The 19131-nt window shown below is 43.1% G+C and overlaps 1 protein-coding gene and 1 non-coding gene across 6 annotated transcripts in view; both read left to right on the top strand.

Annotated features, from left to right (window-relative positions):
- The window catches only part of CBL (Cbl proto-oncogene), an 82075-nt gene that overhangs the window by 54345 nt on the left and 8599 nt on the right, over positions 1-19131 (top strand). For all 5 annotated transcript variants that reach the window (XM_058687019.1, XM_058687021.1, XM_058687018.1 and 2 more), the window contains 6 exons: positions 6609-6740; positions 6887-7264; positions 8989-9083; positions 16459-16599; positions 16971-17071; positions 17998-18180. In XM_058687019.1, coding sequence (XP_058543002.1) covers positions 6609-6740; positions 6887-7264; positions 8989-9083; positions 16459-16599; positions 16971-17071; positions 17998-18180 — 1030 coding nt within the window. The remainder of the gene's footprint in view (positions 1-6608; positions 6741-6886; positions 7265-8988; positions 9084-16458; positions 16600-16970; positions 17072-17997; positions 18181-19131) is intronic.
- LOC131488969 (small nucleolar RNA SNORA19) lies at positions 8368-8497 on the top strand. The gene has a single exon (XR_009250345.1). It is a non-coding gene; the product is annotated as a small nucleolar RNA SNORA19 (small nucleolar RNA).

Consider the following 19131-nt stretch of genomic DNA (forward strand, 5'->3'; position numbering starts at 1 on the left):
GTTGAACCGGGGTCTGTGGCCAGACATTCCGCCTTTAAGGCCCGTGCCCTGTGTCCTAGACTGGGCTTTACTCACGTAGCTTGTTGGAGAAAATGAGGGGAGTATAAAAAAATGGGACCCTATTTTGCTGCTGTGAGGAGAATGTGGTCTTCTTGCCTTCTTTCCTAATTAATGACTTGGCATTAGAAGGTTAGATTGCGGGGGTGGGGGGAGGGGGCGCGGGCGAGGCACTGTTAGTAACCAAATAAATGACAACTGGCGGTAGGAAGTATTATGTAGAAACTAAACAAACTGGAAAGGCCCTGGTAAAGAGAGAAAACATGAAGGCCGGGAAAGGATAGGATCAAATTCTGTAACATGAGTAGGTAGGGTAAAACAGATTTATTCACGAGTAAGAAGTAAGGCAGTCCTTGAAGATTTTAGCCAATATAGGGCAAACAAAAGCTTCTGATACGCTTTAGGTTGTTCTCTAGTTTAGAGTGTTACAGATTCATGGGCAGCTTTCTTTCATATCATCCCCTTACTGCCTGGCACATAGTAGGTGCTCAATAAGTATCGAAAGAATGGGTTGATCTCTTAAATGATTGTATCCATTGTGTCTCCTCTGTGTTCTCCGTGCCACTGCCTTATTTCAGGCTGTCCTCCTTATCTCTTCTTCCTGCTTCCAGAACCGTTGGTCTACCGTGCAGACTTGACCACCTCATTCCTTTGCCTCATACTCTTACCACAGACTTCTCATTACTTAATGGGTTAAGCCATTCTCCTTTCTAGGCACTTTGCCCTTATAATCCTTTCTGCTTTACGTTTTATGGTCCAGCAAGGCCAAACCAGATGGTAAAAATCTCTCCATGCTTTTGTCTTGGTAGTTTCTATGTAATTTAGTGGAGATTTCATTTCCTAGGAAACCTTTCCAGACTGTTCCCTGCCTCCTCCACCCCTAGTTCACATGGATTTACACACACATCTAGGTCTGGCCGGGTGTCTCTAGGACGCTGAATATGTCTGCCACAGAACTTACCACCTTGTAATATTTTATACATGTATTTCCTGGTATGTTATAAATTCCCAGAAAGCAAGAGCCATGTCTCATTTGTAATTTACTCCTCAAAATCGAGCACTTAGTAATTGTTTTGAATGTTTGGGAATTGAAACCACTTCAGAACAGGATTGATAAATCTATCTATACTGTATCAGTAATGGATAGTGGAGGAAATCTGGAGTGAGGTGTACATTTTTGGTTTTTTGAAGTGCACAGATTTTTTTTAAAGTTTTGGCCTCTTAAAACAGGCTCTTTGGTTCCATTTTAAGAGATTAATTTGGCCTCTAAAGCAGTTTTATATTCTTACATAAATTTCTGTGCGTTCATTCATGAAAATCTATTCGTAACTCCTGGAATATTAGGGAAGCTGAATAAAAGGATAAAGAGGTGAACTTTCATGGATGTCTTTATTTGAAATTAAAATTACCCCTTTATGAAATTTTATAGATGAGTAATACTGTGGAGAAATAGGCATCACATTCAGTGTTGGTTGATGTGGGTACAGATTAACCCATCTTTTTGGAGGACAATTTGACATCTATCAAAATGTGTAATGTTTAAACTAGCCATTTCAGTTTTAGCGATTATCCTGAATGGGACACCTGGGTGGCTCAGCCGGTTGAATGTCCGACTCTTGTATTCCGCTCAGGTCGTGATCCCAGGGTCGTGGGACCAAGCCCCACGTTGAGCTCTTTGCTCAGTGTGGAGCCTGCTTAAGATTCTTTCTCTTTCCTCCTCCCCTGCTTGCACGAGTGCTCTCTCTCTCTCTCAAATTAAAAAAAAAAAAAAAAAAAAAAAATCACACAAAGATGTGGATGTAGTTATTCTTACAGCATTATCTGCAACAATGAAAAATCAAAATGAATTCACATGTCCAGCAGTAAGAAATTATGATACATCCATGTGCTTGTATTCTATGGCTGCTGTAACAAACGACTACAAATTTGGCAGCTGAAAACAACACAAACTATTGTTACAGTTTCCAAGAAGGTGGGAAGTGCAACACACGTGCCGCTGTCAGCAGGTCTGTAGTTCTTTCTGTAGTCTCTAGGGAAAGATCCATTTCCTTTCTTATTTGGATTTGGCAGAGTGTAGTTCCTTGCCAGTTGTAGGATCAAGATCCCTGTGTCTTTGCTGGCTGTCAGCTCGTGCTCTTCCCAGCTTCCGGTGGTCAGCTGCATTCTTTGGATCCTGGACTCCTTTCCTCCTCCTCCTGCCTTATCTCTCAGAGGTTCTCTGCTTGTAAGGACTCTTGGGATTAGATGGGCCCATCCTGATAATCCAGGGTAATTCCCCCATCTCAAGATCCACACCCTTAATCATATCAGCAAAGTTCCTTTTACCAAGGAAAGTAAGGTATCCACAGTTGCTGGGTTTTAGGGTGCGCATGAGCATCTTCGGGCTGGGGGACAGGGAATCCTCATTCTGGCTACCACAGTCCACATAATGGAATCCTCTGCAGAAGGAGTTCAGTTTACATACACTTCAGTGGAAAGCCGTCTCATGTATATATCTATATATAGATTTTAAAGTTTATTTATTTTGAGAGAGAAGGAGAGAATGTGAGCATGGAAGGGGCAGAGAGAGAGAGAGAATCCCAAGCAGGTTCTTCGGTGTTATCACAGAGCCCCATACAAGGCTCCATCCCGTGAACTGTGGGATCGTGACCTGAGCCGAAACCAACCGAGCCACCCAGGCGCCCCTAATTATATTGTTTTAAAAATAACTGTATACTGTATATAGTGTCACCTTATTTTTGTAAAAAAAAAAAAAAAATTGTAAAAAATTTTCTTAATGTGATCTGTATGAATGATTTTAAATTCATTTAAAGTATAAATAAAAAGTACACTGTAAAAATTCAAATCAAGAAAAAACAGCTTCGTGTATTATCAGTTGGCTATTCCATAATTTATTTATAGTCTTTCCTGTTTTAAAAAAGATTTTATTTTTAATTAATCTCTGCACCGAACATGGGGCTTGACCTCACGACCCTGCGATCAAGAGTTAGATGTTCCACCAACTGAGCCAGGTACCTCAGTTTATGTAGTGTCTCTCTCTCTCTCTCTCTCTCTCTCTCTCTCTTTCTCTTTTTTAATTTATTTTTGAGGAAGAGTGTGTGAGCAGGTGAAGGGCAGAGAGAGAGGGAAAGAGAGACAATCCCAGGCAGGCTCTGTGCTGTCATTGTGGAGCCTAGGTTGCGGCTTGAACTCAGGAACCGTGAGACCATGACCTGAGCCAAACCAAGAGTCGGATGCTTAACTGACTGAGCCACCCAAGCGCCCCCAATTTACGTAGTCTCTCAACGAACATTTTGTATTATTTCGAGACTTTTTATGCAGGCTGGTGTTCTTTTGCAAGTCTGTCTGTATGATAAATTCCAAGCGGTGGGATTGCTGAATGAAAGTGAAAGTACATTTAGACTCTTTGATGGAGGAAAAGATACAGTTAGGGGAGAGGCACAGGGGAGTTTCACAGAGACAGTGCTGTTGCATTTCTTAGATGTACTTACGTAGGTGTTTATTATTCTTTGCATTTGTATGAATAAAATATTTTATGAAAATATTTAATTTTTTTTTTGTATAGATACTAAAATTTATCCCCGGTTTTTTTGTTGTAAAATCACTCCCAAAGGTAAATGAGACTAGGAGAGTGCCTGTTTCATCATGCCCTGGGTAGCTGCTGTTTTTTGTTGCTGTTTTATTTTGATTCATTTTTAATACAGTGGATCTACTTACTACAAAATCCAAATGATAAATGCGTGTGGATTTTCTGGTAAGTGTAAAAGAATTGCTAGAAGGCTGACAGAAACCTTGGCTCCCTGCCTCCACCGCCCTCCCTTCAGCTCCTCTGTGTGCCCACTCAGATTTGTTAGTCCTTGAACCCTTCATACCATCTACTTACACCACTTTCTTTTGCCTCCTCAATAGTAGTCTCTGTTCACTTCAGGTGTTGTAGAAAAGGGTTTATTGTCTGCCTCCTTCCTCCACCATATCTCCCTATTACATTTGAGTGGTTTGGGGCCAAATCACTATTCGGTCTGTAAGGATTTTGCTCCCTGACTCTCCAAGTAATACGCTACGATGCAATTGCTGTTGTTTTCTCATACGACCTTCTGCTCCTCTGGGGATAATCGCTTTATTTTTATTTCCTTAGTTTTCTGTCTGTACCTGTCACTGCCGAGGCTTACCAAGCTGTCCGATAGCCTCTTACTTCTCTGAATACAGTACATAGTATATAATATAGTGTAGGACCATATGAGAGTCTTTCACGTTCCAGCCCCAGCCTGGACTTTCTGGGGGTGCTGCAACCCAGCCCCTGGAGCCTTCCTCTCAGCCCCGTGAAACCTCCCTGTCTCTCCTTTCTGTGGAAGTGCCTGTGAAACACGTCTCCCATGTTCCCTCTTTCTTGCTTTACTTCCTTGTTTGGGTGGAGTATCTCTTCCAAAAGGTGAGAGGTAAGATTTTTGAGACGTTTGATACCTTACAGTGTCTTTGTTCAACCTTCAGACGGACTGGTTACAGAATAGGTTGAAAAAGACTCAACTCTCAATGGTTACGGCTTCACTTCGCTCGTAGGTTCTAGTTTGCTACTTGGTGTCCCCTTTCCCTGTCCCCAAGAAACTTTTAGGTTATTTTCCTTATCCTTAACTCCTTGAAAATGTAAGGGCCTTTTTGGTTTATTTATTTGCTTGTTTGTTGTGGGTTTTTTCCTTCATTGGGCTAACTGTGCAGTAAAACCTTCCTGTGGATATTCGTGTCTGTTAGGTCTCAGAAACATTCTTGTTTCATTTCTCTGATAATTTCTCCCCTGTGTTTTTCTCCTTTTCTGGAACTTTCATATATGTTGAGATAAAAGAACACTGCAAGGATCAGTTGTGATGGTGAGACATGAATTAAAGAGTATGATTAGCTCAACCTCTGCACTTCAGGAATGAGAACGAGGATAGATGGCGAGAGGGGTTGAAATAGGCTGGCTCAGCCGGTGCAACGAGCGACTCTTGGGGTTGTGAGTTCAAGCCCCATGTGGGGTATAGAGATCACTTAAAAACAAATCTTCAAGGCAGAGAGGGCCTTTCAGATTGGGAAACAACTTGAACAAAGGTGAGGAGGTAGGAATTCCTGAGTTGAGACATTGGGAAAGTGAGTTAGTGTTGGATGGTGTTTTGAGCGACTGCATATTGAAGGATGGCTAAGCTGGTAATGGTGAGCAAAAGGATTTGGCGAGATAAGAAACCAGAAGTTGGGAGAATTGCTAGAAGCTGGCTTTGATAAATCGGGTCTGGGATTGGTGAGCAGAACGAAAAGGCACATAAAGATACGAGACTCTTCCATGGAGAAATGCGGTACAGCGACTGGCTAGAAACTAATGGAGAAGTGAGAATTAGCCTGACTAATAACTTCTCACTTTAACCCTCGAGGTGCCTGGCTGCTCCAGCTGCATCACTCATGCACCACTGAGTCGGAGCCCCGTTTCCTTAGGCATGAGTACAGCCGGTAGCTGATGATGAGGGCTTTCTTTGCCCTGGTTTACAAACCACTTAGCATTAATGGCAGGACTAAGGGTGTGAACGTTTTTTTTGTTTTTTGTTTTTGTCATTTTACGTAAGTGCTTGTAATACATATTTACCCATATTCCATCTGTATTGCTTCCTGGAAGGGAACACAAATGCCAAGTAGCATTTTGTATGAATTCTGCATCTCTTTTGATCGCTTACCTGGAAACGCTTATCAACTACTCGGTCACCCTGCGATAGGCACAGACATGTATTGCTTCGTCCAGTTTGGCGCCTCATATTTTAAGAACACAGATTGACAGAAAATATTAATCCCTTTGAATTGCTGAATTGAAATAACCTGTTTCTTCAGAAGGACGCAAGATGCTTTTTAGCAATCCTGTTGGTTGTTTTCCTCTTAAAACACCTTTCTTTCTTTCTTTCTTTCTTTCTTTCTTTCTTTCTTTCTTTCTTTCTTTCTTTCTTTCTTCCTTCCTTCCTTCCTTCCTTCCTTCCTTCCTTCCTTCCTTCCTTCCTTCCTTCCTTCCTTCCTTCTTCCTTCCTTCCTTCCTTTCTTCCTTTCTTTCCTTTCTTTCCTTTCTTTCCTTTCTTTCCTTTCTTTCTTTCTTTCATCATAACAACCCATGGAGAATTTATCATCTTTGATCTCTTTCATTGTCCTGTGCCCTTAAATGTTTTTTTTCCCAGGTGACTTGTTGAAAGGTTAACGTCTGCTCCTTTCTTTTTTATATGGGCTCGTATTTGTAACCTTGAAAAGATTTTTTTCTCTCCAGGTGAGGATGTGGAAAATTGTAACACTTGTTTTCGGATGCAAACTAGGAAGCTTTTTGTAGCACAGCCATTTTTAGATCCTTGCCTGTAACTTGCATCTGTATGGTGTTTCTGTGATTGAGAGCGCCCTCTTATGGTGACACAGAACTAATTCAGGAAGTCTGAGCCATTGGCAGTTCTAGTCGGTGTTCATCTAGCACTTGCTGTCTACAGCTTTCGGTGGAGTTGAAACATGCCACTCCCTCAAAACAAGAATAACCTATTAGGAAATTTTATTTGTGTCAGGTGGAACGGCCTCCCTCTCCATTTTCAGTGGCCCCGCAAGCCTCCCTTCCCCCGGTGCCACCGCGACTTGACCTTCTGCAACAGCGGGTGTCTATTCCTTCAAGTGCTTCTGGGCTTGGAAGTGCTTCTAAGGTAAGACATTATCCGTTTCTACGGTTTTCTGATTCGTTGTTGTGGATTAGTGGGCTTTGTGTGTGTGTGGTGGTGGTTGTTGGGTGTTTTGTTGTTGTTTTTGATTAGTGGGTTTTGATTGATTTGCTTTCATCCTGCGTCCACAGGCAGCTTCTGGCTCCCTTCATAAGGACAAACCGTTACCGATACCTCCCACACTTCGAGATCTTCCACCACCGCCCCCTCCAGACCGGCCATACTCTGTTGGAGCAGAAAGCCGGCCTCAGAGACGCCCCTTGCCTTGCACACCAGGCGACTGTCCGTCCAGGGACAAACTGCCCCCTGTTCCCTCTAGCCGCCTTGGGGAATCATGGCTGCCTCGGCCGATCCCCAAAGTACCAGTGGTCGCTCCAAACGCTAGTGACCCCTGGACAGGTAGAGAATTAACCAACCGGCACTCACTTCCATTTTCATTGCCCTCACAAATGGAGCCCAGAACAGATGTGCCTAGGCTTGGAAGCACATTCAGTGTGGATACCTCCGTGGTGAGTCCTGCGTTTGAAATTATTTAGCCTGTTAACAAATATTTGTGGATGGCATTTCATGGGTCGCACTTTTGTCTACGTTTTGTATAGGATTCAGAAATAATAAAACGTAATCCCTACCCTCAGAAGTATATATATCCTCAAGAAGTGTATTAATAGATCAGATAAGGCATGTTTGTAAATACTGCAGTATGTATGTGGGTGCGTGCGTATGTGTGTATATATGTAGGTATGGCTGGATTCGTGTAGTGTAAATAGAAAACACTTCAGTTTTGGAGAAAGGAGAGGTTATTTCCAAATAGAGCAATCATGAGGGCTTTATGGAACGAATGGCATCTGAATTTGAAGTGTTCTTTCCCAAGTGGATAGTTTTAAGGTCAGAGCCACAGTGACACAAATGCTTGAGGTGTGTTGTGGGATAAGAAGTAGGTGAATATGAGTGGAGCAGAAGGTTTGTGTATCGGAGTGGGGAAAAGGTCATGAAAGGAGCGTTAATACTAGATTAGAGGACCTTGAAAATCCCATCAAGGCCAAAAGAATTTGAATTTATTTGGTGGGAAATGAGCATCTGAAGGTTTTAAATCAGTGGAGGGACATGAGCAAAATGATGGTTTCAAGAGGTACATGTAGTAGCACTATGTAAAATAGATTGCTAAAAGGATAGATTGAAAAAAGGCTAGTAGTTCATTGAATAAGCATGAGAAAGGGGTCCAGACCTGGGCGTGGGGAGGTGTATCTGTTTTTTGGGGGTTCGTTTATGTATGTACTCAACAAGAAATCTTACCCTTAGAAAGTTTACGTTCTGGTGGAGTAGAGACAAAATTAACTCGGTAAGTTAATGAAACACAGGATGTTGGGTGCTGATGAGCGCTGTGGAGGAAAACAGCTCAAAACGGGGTTGTAGGGATAGCTGGAGTCGGGCTGAGGTGTACGTGGAGGGATGGGGTACAGTTCTGAGCAAAGACCTGGAGGCCGCTGTGCTGATTCTCAGGGAGACCATTCCAAGATGAAGGGGAATCCAGCGAGTTTGGGAGAGTCTGTGAGGAATCACAAAGGGGCTTATAGAGCTCTGATGCTAAGTAAGCAAGAGAGAGAATGGTCTAGTGCACGTTTCATTACCCCGTGTTCTCTTGTATCTGCGAGCGGTGTTATTTCTTGTGTGGTGTACGGATAGTTGAAGGTTAATTAGCAGCATAACTAAATAGTAATGCTGGCAGTCTCCTCCAGACAAAGAAAAAGAGAGAATGGTCTGTGAGTAGTGAAGCTGAGGAATGCTGTGGCCCTTGAATGAACTGCACATTTCTTGGTTGCAAGAGAAGGGGGAGAGTGGCTTACATTTAAGTGGCATCTGTGTGATAGGCAGTCTAATTAGAATAAATTAGACTGGACTTTCTGGTGGCATCATTGTAGACAGAGGTGCAGATATTTAAAATTAGAAATGGTATTTGTGGAGACAGCCAGTTTCCTCAAATCTAGAATTGAAACAATAACCCCCATCTCCTTGGCTCTTTTTAGATCTCTGTCTTCCTAATCCTTACATTTACACTTTCTTCAGAGCCTGAAAGCAGTCCTACTTTTGGTGGGATGCAATAACCCGTAAGCACAGCGTTGAGAGTGAGGTCTGTGTCTGTGTTACTGTTCTTGTTATTTTGAATAAGTTGAATAAATAAGAGGAGATACTGAGCTGTGTTAAGAAGGTTCTTTTTCACCACTTTTCTTTCCAGAATATGAATAACAGCCCATTAGCAGGTTCAGAGTTTGAGCACCCCAAAATCAAACCTTCTGCATCTGCCAGTGCCATTTATTCTCTGGCTGCCAGGTAAGTACTAAAGCTGTATTTCAATTTTTTTTTTTTTTTAAACATTTACTTATTTTTGAGGGAGAAAGAGAGAGAGAGAGAGAGAGAGAGAGAATGAACACACAACGGGGGAAGGGCAGAGAGAGACTGAGACACAGAATCCAAAGCAGGCACCAGACTCTGAGCTGTCAGCACTGAGCCTGATGTGGGGCTCGAACTGTGAGCTCGTGACCTGAGCTGAAGTTGGATACTTAACAGACTGAGCCACCGAGGTGCCCCTAAAGCTGTATTTCACCGTGGAGTTGGTGCTGTTAAAACAGCTCACTCACGGAATTTAGAAAACCCACAGGAGTGTAAAGAAGATAAAAATTGATCTGTATTTGTATCAATTCAGAATTATTATATTTTCTGTTTTGGACTAATGTTTTTTCTGTGTGCATGTTCTCTGTCTTATTGGGCTTAACAATTTTATTCGTCTTCTTAAAGAAGCAGTTCTGGTTTTGTTGACTTTTGTAAAAACAATTCTTTTCTTAACTCTTATCATTTTTCATTTTAATTCTTAATTCTTCGGTGTCTTCTTTTTGTGTGTGTGGCAAAAAAACACATGAACTGTACCATCTTGTTTATAAGCGTACAGTTCAGCAGTATTAAATACATTCGCTGTATTAAGTACATTATCAGTATTAAATATTAAATTAGTATTAACTACATTCACAACCATCACAACCATCCATGCCTGTAACTCTTCATCTCGTAAAACGGAAACTCTGTACCTGGTAAATAGTAGCTCCCCATCCTTCCCTCCCACAGCCCCTTGCAGCCACCGTTATACTTTATCATTTTGACCACTCTACCACCTATATAAGTGCAGCCATGCAGTATTTGTCTTTTTGTGGTTTAACTCACTTATAATGTCCTCATTCATGTGGTACAGTATTGCACAATTTCCTTCGTCTTTAAGGCTGAATAATATTCCCGTTGTATGCAGTACCCACCCCACCCTGTGCCTTATCTGCAGGGGGTGCATTTCAAGACCCCCAGTGAATGCCTGAAACCAAGGATAGTACCGAAACGTGTGTATGCTATGTTTTTTCTCTCCGTACATACATGATGAAGTTTGATTTATAAATCAGGCACAGTAAGAGATTATCGACAATAACTAATCATAAACCAGGACAATGATAACAGTATGCTATGATACAAGTGCGTGACTGTGGTCATTCTCTGAATACTGTACTGTACTCACCCTTCTTGGGGTGATGTGAGATGGTAAAATGCCCATGTGACGAGATGAAGTGAGGTGAGCGACGTAGGCACCGTGACATAGTGTTAGGCCCCTATTGACCTTCTGATGGTACATCAGGAGGAGGATCATCTGCTTCCAGACCGCAATTGACTGGGGAAGTAAAACCACAGAAAATAAAATTGCAGATAAAGGGTGACTGCTGGGCCACATTTTGCCTATCCGTTCATCGGTGGATGGACACTTGGATCGCTTCCACGTTTCAGCTGTTTGCGAAGAGTTTGCCGTGAGCATGGGTGAACAAGTACCCCCCAGGACCCTGCTTCCAGTTCTTGTGAATATATACCCAGAAGTCGTATTCCTGGATCATAGGATAATTCTGTCTTTAATTTTTTTGAGACCCTGTTACACCATTTCCTGCAGCAGCTATTGTACCATTTTATATCCCCACCAACAGTGCACAAGGATTCCCGTTTCTCCACGTTCTTGCCAACACCTGGTATTTTGGGGGTTTTTTGATGGTAGTCATTCTAATGAGGTGGTGTCATAGTTTTGATTTGCATTTCCCTAATGATTAGTGATATTGAGCATCTTTTGATGTGTTTATTGGTCATTCACATATCCTCTTTGGAAAAACGTCTGTTTAAGACGTTTGATCATTTTTAATTTTTTATTTATTAAAAAAAATTGTTTTTTAACGTTTATTTATTTTTGAGACAGAGAGAGACAGAACGTGAACAGGGGAGGGGCAGAGAGAGGGAGACACAGAATCCGAAGCAGGCTCCAGGCTCTGAGCTGTCAGCACAGAGCCCGACGCGGGGCTCGAACTCACGGACCGTGAGATCATGACCTGAGCCGAAGTCGGACGCTTAACCGACTGAGCCATCCAGGCGCCCCGACTCGTTTGTAATTTTTTAAATTTTGCTTATTTATTTTGAGAAAGAGAGAGCCCAAGCAGGAGAAGGGGGAGAGAGAAGGAATCCCAGGCTCCTTGTGCTTGACGGCACAGGAGCTCGAACCCAGTGAACTGTGAGATCTTGTCGTGAGCTGAAACCATCTGAGCCACCCAGGCACCTGCCTGTTTTTTAATTGGATTGTTTGTTCTTTCATTGTTGTCGTCGGGTTTTATAAGTTCTCTCTATATCCTGAATGTTAATCCTTTATCAGATGTGATTTGTGAGTAATTCCCTCCCATTCTGTGGGTTGCTATTTTATGGTGGATAGTTTTTCGATGCATAAAATATTTTAACATTTTTATGAAGTTAGGGCATCCAGCTGGCTCAGTCGGTGGAGCATGTGACTCTTGATTTCAGAGTTGTAGGTTCGACCCCCATGTTGGGTGTAGAAATTACTTAAAAAAAAAATTGGTTGGGTGGGGGGTGGTGTCTGGGTAGCTCAGTCAGTTAAGCATCCAACTTAGCTCAGGTCATGATCTCATGATTTGTGACTTTGAGCCCTCCCTCGGGCTCTGTGTCTGGAGCCGCTTCAGGTCCTGTCTCCCTCTCTTTCTCTGCCCCTCCCCTTCTCAGCTCTGTCTCTCAAAACAAATAAATTTGTAAAAAAAAAGAAAAAGAAATTCAAAAGTACAGTTACAAACCATTGCTTTCTTTCAGCATTTAAAAAATATCCCATTGTTTCTGTTGGAACATTAGCTCTCAGGCTAATGTTGCTTCTTTACAGGTAGTGTTTCTTTGCATGACTCCTTAAGACCTCTTTGTCTTTGGATGCCAGCGCTGTTACTATAATACTTCTAAATAGTTTTCTTTATTCTTCTTAAGGTTTGTAGAGCTTATTGATTTTGTGATTTCACGTTTTAAAACCTGTTTTAGAAACTTTCAAGCCACTCTTTCTTAAAATAGACTGAGCACTGCCACCTCCTTCCCTTCTCCTTCTGTGACCACAGTTACCTGAATGTCCCTCCTTTTGACCGTGCCTCATACAGCTCTTAGGCTCTCTGCTGTTTTCCTTTCCTCGCTTTACTTTGATCTCAATAGTTTCTACTCTATTCCGGTTTCCTGATCTTCTCTTTTACAGTTTCTAACCTGCCCTGAATCCATCTGTTCAGTTTGTATTTTCAGATACTGTGTTTTAAGGTTCTGGAATTTCCACGTGATTTTTATTTTTATTTTTATTTTTTTAAATTTTTTTTTTTAACGTTTTATTTATTTTTGAGACAGAGACAGAGCATGAACGGGGGAGGGTCAAAGAGAGAGGGAGACACAGAATCTGAAGCAGGCTCCAGGCTCTGAGCTGTCAGCCCAGAGCCCGACGCGGGGCTCGAACTCACGGACCGTGAGATCATGACCTGAGCCGAAGTCGGACGCTTAACCGACTGAGCCACCCCGGCACCCCTCCACATGATTTTTAAAAATGTACGGATTCTAATTTTCTAATAAAATTCTCCATTCGTTTTTGTTACTGAACACGCGAAGAGTAATCTTTCAAAGGCCGTATCTGTTAACTCCAGCTTTGTCTCTCCAGGTTAGTGAGATAACCAAAGTATCAGTTGAGCCCTTCGGTTACTACCGTCTGCTCAGTTTCTCAGAATCTGCTGGCCTCTAGACACAGTTCAGAGGTTAGCTGCAGCTCCAGGGAAAACTGTAGCAGGATTTCAGACTACTTCTCCCCTATGCCCTTCTCTGGGATTTTTGGCCTCCCATGTCTTGGCCGTCATGGAACCCCAAATTTCTAGTCCCTTTCTCCCTAGCCTGTTGAAACTGCCTTCACGTCTCAAGTTCAGAACCTCTGTATAGGGCTGGCTTTAAGGTATTCTGAGTCTTGGCCCCTTGAGTCTTGGCTGCCAGGCCACTGTCCAGTGCGTCCTTTCGTTTGTATTTCATCCTGCCTGTATAGCTGTTTCAGGCAGTTAGATGATGTTTGCGACTGGTCGTGTCTGTAGGCATGTAAAATGTCCGTATGTTTTAAATCAAGGTATGGTTTTAAAGTCTCCCTTTTCTTCACCTTAGCCTTTTATTTTGGGCATTTCTCCCTATCATTAAAAAAGTTCTTTAACAATCCAGTGTGTATAGCCGCATTACTAACAGTAGCCAAACTAGGAAGAGAGCCTAAATGTCCATCACCTGATGAATGGATAAAGAAGATGTGGTAGTACGTATACAACAGAATACTACTCAGCCATCAAAAAGAATGAAATCTTGCCATTTGCAACAATGTGGATGGAGCTAGAATGTATTATGCTAAGCAAGATAAGCCAATCAGAAAGACAAATACCATATGATTTCACTTATATGTGGAATTTAAGAAACAAAGCAGGTGAACATATGGAAGGGGGGAGGTAAGAAGAGAGGGAAACAAACCACAAGAGCCTCTTAACGATAGAGAACAAACTGAGGATTGATGGAGGGAGGTGTGTGGCAGATGGGCTAGATGTGCAGTGGGCATTAAAAAGGGCACTTGTGATGAGCACTGCATGTTGCATGTAAGTGATGAATCACTGAATTCTCCTGAAACCAGTATTGCAACATATGTTAACTAAAATTAAAAAAAAAAAAGGGTTTTCAAAATAGTCACTTTTAATGGTTATATAGTATCATATAACATTACATATTTAACCATTGCCCTGTTGGATATTTATTTTGTATAAAACCTCTTACCATAATAAATTTGCTTCATTGAACATCTTCACATAACCAGAGATACATCCAAAGTAGAATTACCAGGACAAGAGATTGTGAGTGTTTTGATGTATTGCCAAGATACTTAATGAGGAAGGAAGTGCAGTTGTATACTTTTATTAACATCATCAACAAAAAGATTCTAATAATTTAAAAAGGTTTTGCTTGCACCTTTAATGATCTTTTTCTCTCTATGGAAGTAATATGCTAAAGAATATTTAGAAAATAGAGATATGTGACACTGAAGAAATGAAAGTTATCCATAATCTTAACACCTAGGTTCAGACAGTGGTTAGCAATTTGAATATCTTCGTTGCCATTCTATGTGGGTATGGAATCCTGTTGTGCATGCGTTTTTTCACTAGGAGGATCTTGAACATCCTAGGACATCATAATATAGTCTCCTACTACAGTGATTTTCAGGTTATTGCAAATGATTACAAAGCAGCAGAACTGGCTTAATGGGAACCTTAGTAGGTAAAGTAGATAAGAACAGACTGACTGTGGTAGAAGGAAGTAGGCCTCTGAGGCTTCTGCTTGGAACCTCTAGGGCACTGAGGGACCCGGTTGGCTTCAGGTATATTGCTGCGTATGTGGTTCCAAAGTTACTTTATTCAGTACATTCTTATTTGACCGGTTAGCACCTATTTTTTCGGTATCATAAATAATGCTCTAGTGAGTATTCTTGATTATTTCCTTAGGGAAAATTCTTAGAAATGGAATTTCTGAGCCCGAGTGTATGCCTGTTTGGTTAAATATTTTTGCTGAATTACACTCTAGAAAAATTGTACCAATGTCTCATTTCTGAAACTATTTGAAAGTACCATTTCCCTGTATCTTCACTAATACTTGATATTTTTTCTTAATCTTGATGGGTTTTTCCCATCAACAACTTGTTATGAAAAATTTCAAGCATAGAGTCAGGGTGACAGATTTTTACAGTGAACAGCCATATATTCCCCACCCGGGCTCTATTAACATTTTCTTATGCTCACTTACACTTTTTTTTTTTTTTTTTTTTTTTAAATTTACATCCAAGTTAGCATATAGTGCAACAGTAATTTCAGGAGTAGATTCCTTAATGTCCCTTACCCATTTAGCCCATCCCTCTGCCCAAAATCCCTCTAGCAGCCCTGTTTGTTCTCTGTGTTTAAAAGTCTCTTATGTTTTGTCCGCCTCCCTGTTTTTATATTACTTTTGCTTCCCGTCCCTTATGTTTATCTGTTTTGTATCTTAACTTCCTCATATGAGTGAAGTCATATATTTGTCTTTCTCTTGCGAATTACACTTAGCATAATACCCTTTAGTTCCATGTACTTTTTGTTTTTAAATCATCTCTGCACCCAGCGTGAGGCTCAAACCTACAATTCTGAGATTAAGAGTTACACGCTGCAACAATTGAGCCAGCCAGGCACCCCTCTATATACTTCTGTCCCTATCCATCTGTCAGTCTGTCTGACTTCTTGGGCACGTTTCAGAGCAAATTGTAGATACTAATATGCTTCCACCCCAAAACTTCAGCATGCGGAACACAAAGTAATACGTAGACATAAGAAAAACCTGCAGTTAGATTATAGGGACTGTCACTCTGTCTTAGGTTTCTGTAACATTTAAGTGTTTTATGATAAGCAGCTATTGCTTTTATAGTTGGGAAAAAGAAACATGGAGTAAATACAGACAAATCCAGTAGATGCTCCTTATCGAGTGTTAGGATGTGCAAAAAAAGTACAAAGAGGAAGGGAGGAGGTACACTCTTTAACTCACGTTCCCAGCAGCAGTTGTGTGTATGTGTGTGCGCTTGTGCACATGCGCATGTGTCTTGTTTTGTTGATTTTTCCCCCCTGGTTTTGTCAAGTTTCTTGGGTGGGGGGAGGGAGCAGGAGAAGTTTTGATTCCAGAGCTGCTAGGTGAGAGCTTCGGGTGGAACGGCAAGATCCCCAAAGCAGGAGTCAGAAGATGGGAGATGCCATCTCAGAATTGATGCTAACCTACCACTTGATCTCTCTTTATGTCAGATTTTTGTTTTCTAAAACGAAGAGAAAAGTGATTAAAGTAGGAGATAACCTATGAGGAAGCTTTCAACAAGCTGTATTAGTCTTTGAAACCATAGGTAGATGTTAAGAATTAGCATCTGGCATAGGTTCCTAGCATATTGTCAGAAGGCCACAGCTGCTGCTCGCTTGGTGCCTGGTGAGGGAAAAACCGGCACGCCAGCTCTTGGGCTGGGACCCCAGTTTATTTGGGGACTGAGACGAACTGGCTTCAAGCACTGTTCCCGTGTAGCCCATCTCAGACAACATAGCTGTGTCTGTGGTCAGCTGAAAGCAAAACTTGAAGTTAGTGTGTTTTGTAATAGTGAACCTGTCTCGACCAGGAGAAGTAACAGTTCCCTAGGTGGCATGTGTTTTTCCGTCAGAAGTGAGTTGCGGTCTGTCTCAAAGACTCTCATTTCACACTTGCACGTTTTGCAGCTTGTTTATCGTTTTCATTTTTTTTTTCTGTCTTCTTCCTCTCCCAGGCCTCTTCCTGTGCCAAAGCTGCCCCCCGGGGAGCAGGGTGAAAGTGAGGAGGACACGGAGTATATGACCCCCTCCTCCAGGCCTCTAGGACTTCCAAAACCGGATGGGAAATGGCCTTTGGACACAACCCAGAGTTCACGGTACGTTCATGATAGTCTTCTGGGAATTAAGTTGACACCACTCACCTGCCTAGCTGCTCCCTACGTGATGTTATCCGGCCAGAATGAAAGCAGAAAGACGTGTGGAGCCTACATACCCCAGCGTTTGGCCCCTCGCACCTAGAAGCAATTCCACTTAGGCTTCCTCACTGTCACAGTAGTTACAAAACCACACGTCCATTGTGCATCGTAAGAGTCGATCTTGTGCCATTTATTAGTGATCCTGGCAAAAGGAAAATGCTATCTTGATAGACTCAGGGTCTAGGATAGTTAAGAATAGACCAGGCTTAATAAGTTTGCAGATAACAGAGTTCTATTTCTGAAGATCATATGCCACTTTCCTTCTGGTTCAGAGCGTGTGATTGTGACCAGCAGATTGATAGCTGTACATACGAAGCAATGTATAATATTCAGTCCCAGGCGGCACCGGCTGTCACAGAGAGCAGCACCTTTGGTGAGTAGCCATTCTGCTACTTTGAAAATCATTGATGTGCCATTGGAATGGACCTGTCATACTTCGCTATTTGAGACAGCTTGATTCTAGGCAGAAACTTCTTTTTTATTTTTCTTTATTTTTGGGACAGAGAGAGACAGAGCATGAACGGGGGAGGGGCAGAGAGAGAGGGAGACACAGAATCGGAAACAGGCTCCAGGCTCCGAGCCATCAGCCCAGAGCCTGATGCGGGGCTCGAACTCACGGACCGCGAGATCGTGACCTGGCTGAAGTCGGACGCTTAACCGACTGCGCCACCCAGGCGCCCCCAGAAACTTCTTTTAAATAATCTTCTTGGCAAAATATCTTTGATCCAGGGGCAGTAAAACCCTCTCCTCTGTTTTATTTCCTGTTCACGCAACTAGTTCCCTTTGTACTTTTTCATCCTTCCAGGGCCTAGAGACATTTGGGTTCTGTGGCCTGGGCCCACAATGCTGGCAGCTCCCTTTTATTTCCTTTGCTTTTTAGCATTGATGAAATTCTTTTGTGTGTGGGTGGTGAATACTCAATTCCCATATCAACTAGCTTACCAAGTTGAAAGTTCAAGAAGGCAGCACACACAGGCCCTTTGGCTGGTCTTGCGAGGTGAAACGCCAGTAGAAATGTTGAATGAATGCTATAAAATGACACTTGAGTCTATGGCTTCAGTGGCTGTTAACCCTGACAAGGGTAGCCTTTACCATGTTCGGGAGAGCAGGGCCGCAGTGTCGGTGCAGATTGCGTTTTCTCTGTTCTTTTGTCTCCACCCGCGGGGCCTGCCATGGCGGTCAGGCCCAGGGTAGACCATTGGTAGCTTGCGTGCTGGACATGTGTGAACGAATGAGCTGCGTTAGAAGACGGGGTGTGTGTGTGAGACGCAGAAGATAACCGCACAAACCGTTCTCTAGGTGAAGGGAATCTGGCCCCGGCCCACGCCAGCACCGGACCCGAGGAGTCTGAAAACGAGGAGGATGGCTATGACGTCCCCAAGCCGCCTGTGCCGGCAGTGCTGGCCCGGCGGACTCTGTCCGACATCTCTAACGCCAGCTCTTCGTTCGGCTGGTTGTCTCTGGAAGGCGACCCCACCACAAGTGAGTCTCCAGGCCGGCCTGGGTTTGTGCTGAATGGCTGTGTGGCTCCCGGTTTGTATTGCAACAGAGGTGACTGCCTGGTGACAGTGCTTTTGTCACCAGATGTTAAGTCTGTTTTAGTCTACGTGGGAGGAAAGGTGGTCCCGGGGTCTCCATTAGGAAGTTGAACTGAAGTCAGACTCTTTAGGATTCTGCCAGACTTAGAAACAAGGTTGTTCCTTAACCCGTGGCTGCTCCTGGCTGGTGCTAGGTAGGGCGTCTGGTTCTTTGGGGTGCGTGTCATGACACCAGTAACGAAGCTTGATGGTTCAGAGCACGCATTCTTGACTTCCGGGCCCTGTCCCATTGGAACGAGGGCGCGCCGGCTCTGGAAGCACACTGAGTGGGCTCGGAGCCAGCTCACATTTGGGCCTTGACTCTCAGGGGCTGCCCTTGCACCTGTGGCTGCCTGGGAGGGCAGCAGCCAGAGTTGCTGTCACTTTGGAAATTGAAGACTGTGCTCAGGACAGCTGGCAAAAAAGATACATCCAGTTGCCCAAACAGGTGGTGATCCCCACCCGCCCAGCCTTGTTTAATGCTTCTCCACTGCAACTTAGTCTTATTTCTGTTGTCCTCTTTGTGGAAGGAGAAGTTTAGTGTCTTTGGCCCTGCCAGAGAAGTTGTTTTAAATAATCTAGGCACTCTGTGTGTGAAAAGTGTAGAAAGCGTGACGCGGATGCAGGTGTCTGTGCTCAGGACAGCAGTGTTCCTGTCAGCGGAGCAGGTGCATGGTATATTTAGAAGGCTGCTCCCGCTGTGAGGAGGAGGAGAAGGCTTTCTGCTAAAACCCTGGAACCGGTAAAACCCGGCCCTTTAAGAGCACAAGTCCCTGCCCAGATGCAGTAGGTCGGTAATACCTTGATCTTAGCACACTGTTATTCCTGCCGTTAAGTGGGGATCTCCCCCCCTCCC

The sequence above is a fragment of the Neofelis nebulosa genome, chromosome 10 (assembly GCF_028018385.1).
Source record: "Neofelis nebulosa isolate mNeoNeb1 chromosome 10, mNeoNeb1.pri, whole genome shotgun sequence".
Taxonomy (NCBI): Eukaryota; Metazoa; Chordata; class Mammalia; order Carnivora; family Felidae; genus Neofelis; species Neofelis nebulosa.